Here is a 7,435-nt window from a genome sequence, read left to right as displayed (position 1 = left end):
TTTCAAATATGTTTATAATAAGGAAATGTAAGGAAAAACTCACACTAATATTCAAGGCTAGAAAAAACATTAACAAATATATATATATATATATATATATATATATATATATATATATATATATATATATATATTTTGAAGCCAGTATGAATGAAAAATAAAATGAAATTAAATAACCTAATAAGCAATTCGCTTTGTCTCCCGTAGAAAATCGCATACGGCTTCGAAAACGTTCCTGTGGCTGTGGCCCAATTCAATTGCCCCAAAGGAAAGAACCATCGGAAGGGATAAATTTAATCCCATCCTTCGGAGGGGTTCCTCTAGCAGTCTTTTCCTTTGATTTTTGTACAATCTGCATGCTATAAAGAAGTGGTGCAGAGATTCACTCTCGTTGCAGTGGTGGCATAAACGTGACTGAGACAGACCAGACCTGTGCAGGTAAAAGTTCAGTGGGGGAACTCGGCATCGTAGTCTGGTGATAGAGATTTCTGCCCTTCTGCTGGAGCACCATCGATTTTTCCACGAAAAGTCAAGGTGAAGGAATTCGGATGCTGACAAAGGAGATTTACCAATGTCAACCGACGTGGCAAACTGTTCAAATCGCGCCGAAGAGACAAAGGCCAACGTCGGTAAAATAGAAATTATGGGACCATCGCGTGATGCAACTGCAAGCGCGTCCGCACATTCATTGAGGGTTAAACCTTTGTGACCTGGTACCCACACCAAGCGAATAAAACGTAAATGTCTTGGGACAAGAGAATAAAATACTTCTAAGGTACATGACATGTTAGGTGCCGTCAATGAAGAACAAACAGACAGACAGTCTGTTAAAATGACTACTTCTGTTATAGATAAGGGTAATTTACGTAAAGCTAGGATGATTGCAAGTAATTCCGCTTGATAAATAGGTGTAAAATCAGGCAAACGAATTGAGAAAGACCAATCCAAAGATAATGATGTAATTCCCACTCCTGCCTTTTCTTCACAAACTGAAGCATCAGTAGCTATTACGATGTTTGTATCTAAGTTTGACAAATGGTCTTCCAAAATGGCCTGTACGTATCTATTAGGTAAGTCTTTGCATTTCTTAGGAAATATGTCGTCGAATTGTATTCTAATTGGGTGCACAGATCTGTTCGACACAAGTACTTCACGAAGGTTTACTTGTAATGATGCCAAGAGTTTTTGTGCGAAAATGACTTGTGGACACCGTAATCGAGACCACTGATGGCTAAAAAATGACATCGGCTGATTAATGAAAACATACTGCGACCTCCTCAGGGGTAATGCATATATCTTTAGGAAGGTACGTACTGTCAGGATGTGAAAGCGTGTAAGAAGAGAAGGCAGGCGCGCTTCTTTGTATAAAATATTATTCGCAACAAATTTAGGAAGCCCAAGACATAAACGTAGTGATTCGCGTTCTAGAAGAACTAATGGCCGAAGTTTGTAGGCAGGTGCCCCAGAAAACAAGACGCAGCCGAACTCCAATATCGGGCGAATATACATGCAATAAATCATAAGAAGCACATCACGTCGTAATCCTGTCCGCTTATTGCTGAGCCTACGAAGCATCCCTACCGCACGAGCTCCTTTAGCTGCCATAGTTTCGATATCCGGACCCCAATTAAGTTTTTCAGTATAACCCCTAAATACTTAATAGATTCCACCTGCGGGATAACGTCTTGGCGATAAAGCAACGAAATTTGAACGGGAACGCTGAGCGGGAAAATTACAATTGCGCTTTTTCTAATGTTCAAGGACAAATTAATGCCTTCCAACCACGTTTCAAGAGTGTTCATATACATCTGTAAGTTTTGATACAATGTATGTATATCTGCAGCTGTAGCAAAAAATGCAATATCGTCGGCGTATACATATACCTGTACGCCCTGTTGAATAGGAATGGTACTTAATAAAATATTAAATAGTAATGGAGACAATACCGATCCTTGGGGAAGACCTCTAGTTTGTTTATAATTTAAAGAAGATATACCAGATTGAGAGCAATAAAACTTTCTGTCTTTCAAAAAGGAGGCTGTTGCTGCTTTCAAATGAACGTTTTTTTTTTTTAAACCATGCGATTAGCAATCAGCGCCACCCCCGATGACGGTGTTATCCTCGTGCGGTGGCGTGCCAGTAATTGCTACGGGAATGATGCCGTGTTTTGTTTAGCCTGCCTCTTTGCATGCAGGGCTCGAGTTTTGCAGGAATCGAGGGTTGCCGGCTCTTTATGCGCCTTGTTTCAGGCCAAGAATACTCGGAAGGAAGAAGACGAGGTGGGAGCCGCGCGCCGCGAGCCTCACGTGACGTTCCACAGCGGACCGGGCAGCAGCCGAGGCCAGCGGACGACGACGCATCAGCATGGCCCAGGAGATGAACGAGGAACTCGGTCGCGTGCTGCGGGAGCGCGGAGTCATCGGCGACGCCCTCGACAACGTCGAGCGCAAGACCAGGGTCAAGCGGGAGCAGCTCGTCTACGGTGAGCGAGTGACACCGCTTTTGTGCGCATGCATACGATATCGTAGTGCGTGGATAATAATAATAAAAAAAACAATTGTAATACCACTGGCACCACGTCTACAGCGCGTAGGAATCAGCTCGGATGGCCAGCATAGCGGCTTACATGACAATAACGCCATCGCTGTCCTCTTGATTGTTAAACCATACCAATGCAAGTACGGTTCTTACTATCATATTGCTCCGTTCACAGCTTCTGCTTTATTTGCGATTTACGGACGCCTGAATTTGTGCTGTACACAACTAATCCAGCCATGCTAGCGTAAATATATTCTACATTACGCTGTCGTATTGAAAAGTGGTAGCAACAAGATTTATTTACAAGAAAACTACGTAATGCATGCACACCGATTGAAGAACATAATGGAGCCCCGCATCAATTGCCTTTCACTCACGTGGCGTGTCATGCACTTTTAATCAAGTTCTTTCAGCATCACCTGATCCGGTCACATGGAAGATGTGAACGTTTGTTTGCAGTTATGGGAACCCGTATGGGAACCCGTACCGGAGTTGTATACGTAATCATTGGCGCGGCGTTACTAAATGTGTTTCCCTTGGGGAGCAGAGCGCACCCCTATTCGACACGTGCAGCGCTTTGCACGAAAGCCATGTTCAGAGCTGCGCCTTCGCTGCCGCGCCTGTAGGATTGCAAGCCTCAAATCGTGCACGTTTCTATAAACTTTCAGCACGCACTCGGCCGCTTCATATCTCGTTTGCACACTGTCAGTGCATCTTCTGTCTTCTTTAAAAGCGAGGGCTATGGCGGCCTAGCTTACTGAATGCTGCTGACCCTGGTAAGTGCACTGCTGTACTGGACAATCGTGAAAAACCGCTTGACGACAGTTCACTTGAATGTGACCTCTTATTTCGTACTCCTGCCGGGCTCCTCACGCCGCGATTAGTTAAGGCAGGGCCGAATCTGTGGCTCACCAACCTTGTCAATGACCAATTTTTTCTTTCACCCGCTCTGTGCAGCCGTCATTTTTATGAAAGGGAACACGCGAGTGCGTGGCGAATAGCCTCGTACAGTACATGTGGCGCGGCGCTGTGGCGAAATGTGAAAACTTAAAGGAGAGAGCGGTGCCGTTCTGTGTATTGCCTGCACCCCTTCTTGCGGTTTTCCTTCTTTTTTATCGCTTTATTTTGTTACGCTAGTCTGATCTTTGCCAACATTTGTTTTGCTTTTCGTTTCTCGCGAATGCTTCCGAAGCTGCGATAGCAACAATCCTTATCGAAAGCAATCATTGCTCGCTGAAATGCCCCAACAGAACATCAAGAAGAAAGCGTAAAATAAAGACACGTTCGTGACGGGAGTGTAGGCAGTAGTCGGGAACGTCTCCTTTTATTTTCGTATTTTGCCCCTGCACCGCGCCACATAGGCGGCGCGAGGCTATCTGCCACGCGTTCGCGTGTTCCCTTTCATAAAAATGACGGCTGTACCATCAAGGCCCAAATATGCACTGTCAAAGCAAGTGACGCTTTAAACAAAATGACCGTGGGGGTGTCCTCGTCGGCGCGTCTGGCTGGTTCACGATGAGTGCACACGTTCGTCGGTATAATTCGACTCATGATTCATTCCAACCCGTTGGCACACACCGCACGAAATGTGTTTGTAGTGAGGTAGCGTTATGCCTTTTAAGAGATATGCTTACATACAGACGCCTTAGCCTAGCGGTTCTTTTCCAGACGGTATACCTCGAAGGTAGCGTATACAGTAACTCTAGATATACCGACACCAGCTCTTTTACGGCATTACATCAGATCACCAACATATCCATCTTGCCGATCCTCGTTCACTCATTCGTACCACACGCAGGAGATGCGGTCTCCGTCAAGGATACTAATCCCTTTAAATAAACCTTACACATCATTATTACTTAAAGCATATCTATACACCGAATTTTGCATTTTAGCCATGTATTGTGTTTAGTTTTTAGTACTTGTGTAACTAATCTATCCGGGTTTTATTTATGAATTATTGCGATTTCTTTAAAACTTATCGCGACCTGTTCGTGACTTATTTGCGACGATGTGCATTTTTACACACTCCCCTCATTAATTCCATTGGATATTCTAAATAAATAAATAAAATAAAATCACATGATTCTTTTTTGACCATTCAGGACATGCTTCTGTCGTGCTATGTTATAGCCGCTTAAAGAAACGGAAAAGGGGCCGAATGGTGAATCATCGTTCGCCGTAGCGGGGCGACAGTTTGAAGCCGTGCGTCTATTATGGCAGATCTCTGCGTTATTTATAAACTACAGAGAGTTGTTTTAATCGGCAATCGTTGTTTGCTCGAGTTGCCTACTTTACCTTTTAAAGCGCGGTGTCAAAAATGACGCGCAACAAGCAATTTGTGGAACCGTATTTATTCGGGATTTACAACCAATATTTCACGGCACGAATAACATGCGATGTCTGCTTGAGGTGGAGGCGATGCTTTGCGCCAAGCCTCTGCATTTTGTCGTGTCTGACTTTAATTGAAATTTATTATCGAAACACCCTAGAATAGTTTCGGAATATTCCTGTGTTGTAGAGTGTTTACTCTTTCACTATTGGTAGTAAATAAATAGGCATGACAGAAGGGCGAAAATTCTTCGTAGTGCCGAACTAGTCTTTGGCCGGATTTGTTTTTAGATCCTCTTTGGCTGATATGACTCTAGTTATTGACTCTAGTTATTTGAATGGTGCTGCGACTGTTTTGATTTTCACCGATAGGAAGCGGTGATCTTGATTATTTTTTCAAATTCTCCAACTAGTTTATTCATGTTACAATCTTCACTGATTGTGTAAAATAATTCGAGATGAAATTTCAGCAAGAGTGAGCGCGAATAAAATTTTACTTTCTGACTGGGCCATTTGTCGATATGCACACTGCCCTGTGGCGATGCACGCGGCTTACCAACAACGTTTCAACACCTGACGACACCAGCTACGTAGTTTAGTCGCGTTTAATTAATGCGATAACATCACTCGATGAGGTTGGCTACGGCGGCTGGATTTCGATGGAGGCGAAATGTCCATGTGCTCAGATTTAGGCACACGTTAAAGAAGCCCAGGTGATTTCCGGAGCCCTCCACTGCGGCGTCTCTCTAATCATTTTGGGACGTGTGGATGTGGGCCTTTCGCTGGAGCGCTGTCACGTGCAGAAACATGCTGGCACTGGCTTCAACTAAGGAAGGCACACACAGACCGCCATCTTTTTTCAAAATGGATCACCAACATGCCGAAACTGCCCCATTGGCGCGTGCAACAAGTTGTCAGCCTTCAAACTTGGCTTTGCAGATCGCTCGCAAGATGGCGCCGGGCCCCAGAGGCATATAGAGGCATATATCTTAGTTGGCGCATTGGTGAAACCAATTGTCGACGGTGCGAAATGAAGACACAACAGATTGAGCGTCCAACTATTTATTTCAACGTAGGATATCGAGGAGACTGAATGCACTTGAAAAAGCACAAAAAGAAGATACACGTGAAGATTTCGCGCATTTAATTTTCTTGATATAATGAACCAGCCTTCAAGAGGTCCTTATTAGCGATGCGCGATCAATCTAAACGAAATGCCCAATCTTATAGAGTGATAAGCATGCATCATGCAGGCGCACTTTTGAAAAAAATGTGCTTCCAAACTCTCCCCTTGCCCCAATATCTCAGTAAGATGAAATTGCGTCACATCTGCAGACGAGCCATTGGCATATTTTTGGTAGTCAGTTACGTAGGATTTTCCACACGGGACCTCATCCTACGGCGCAGATGTATTCTCATGCTTTTATACGCAGCAGCCGGTGCGTTTATCGCCAGACACAGCCGCCCAAGTTTTAGGGGCGAAGCTCCTTAAGGTGGCACCCGTTCGTCCCTCGTAGTAGTAGTCGTAGTGCGTAACCAGTCTTACGCTTTGACCTCCAAGGTTGTGCCGGTGGGAGATTTTTCCTGTGCGTTGTTGAACAATAAAAAATTCGCAGCGTGCGCGTTAACTAAAAGCCGAATTCTTCTGTCTCTCATTCCCCATTAGCAGCCATTGGCATGTTCCAGTAGGAAACGTTAGTAGAAGTAGAAGTGTAAGTGTTAGCTAAAAGCCGACTTCTTCTGTCTCTCATTCCCATTAGCAGCCATTGTTTACCTACAAGGTAGTGCCTGGTGAGATTTCTCCTGTGCGTGATTAAACAATAAAAATTTTGTTCAAAACGCCGTTGATTGATGAAATAAACCAACGAAAGACGCCAGATGTTTTGTAAAAGCAAGACGAAAGAACGCCAGATGTTTCTAAAGCAAAACGAAAAGACGCCAGCTGCTTAACGAAAGACGCCAGATGTTTTCTGAAGCAATGGTTTTCTACACAATGAACATTCACAGCGTACATGTAAAATTAAAGTGAGCTGCAAGTCGTCATAACTCATCGAACCTTTAGTATAAACGCGCCCGATCTCACGTCGGTGATGATGCACTGGGCAGAATTCACGGAAGATTCACGGTTTACCGATGAACCTCCGCAGCTTCGCCCACTCATCATCATTCACTCCGTGGATATGCTGTGATTTTTTTTTTGTTGCGGAAGACAATTCTCACGCCGTGGTGGTTTGCAGCCTGCTTCAGGCGATGCGTAACCCTGTGCATGTAAGGAATCACTTGCGGTTTCCCATTAAATACCTCTTGCTCCTACAGGCGCTTCTTGGGCGCCCTTTAACCGTCTGCAGGAGTGTGACAAAAAATAAAAGCGTTGGCACAATGGTACCCGGTTCGAACCCACTAGTTTTTTTGCTAAGGGGCAGAAGAGGAGTACACCGACCTCACCTCGACCAGGTTCTGGGAAGGCCTCTGGGTACGCCTTAGCCAGGAAGGCCTTTGACTACTTTCTTTATTTGTTTACAGCGCTTACGTTAGCACTGTTATAATGTCAAGAACGTGGGTTTTT

The 7,435-nt window shown here is 44.4% G+C and overlaps 1 protein-coding gene across 1 annotated transcript in view; it reads left to right on the top strand.

Moving 5' to 3' along the window:
- Positions 1 to 2,349: 2,349 nt before the first annotated feature.
- LOC119379450 (receptor expression-enhancing protein 5) overlaps positions 2,350 to 7,435 on the top strand; it is a 478,072-nt gene continuing 472,986 nt past the window's right edge. The window contains exon 1 of the mRNA XM_037648756.2: positions 2,350 to 2,482. Within this exon, the coding sequence (XP_037504684.1) occupies positions 2,365 to 2,482 (118 nt within the window). The 5' untranslated portion in view covers positions 2,350 to 2,364. The remainder of the gene's footprint in view (positions 2,483 to 7,435) is intronic.

Source organism: Rhipicephalus sanguineus, chromosome 1 (genome assembly GCF_013339695.2).
Source record: "Rhipicephalus sanguineus isolate Rsan-2018 chromosome 1, BIME_Rsan_1.4, whole genome shotgun sequence".
Taxonomy (NCBI): Eukaryota; Metazoa; Arthropoda; class Arachnida; order Ixodida; family Ixodidae; genus Rhipicephalus; species Rhipicephalus sanguineus.
This window is presented reverse-complemented; position numbering and strand designations above follow the sequence as displayed.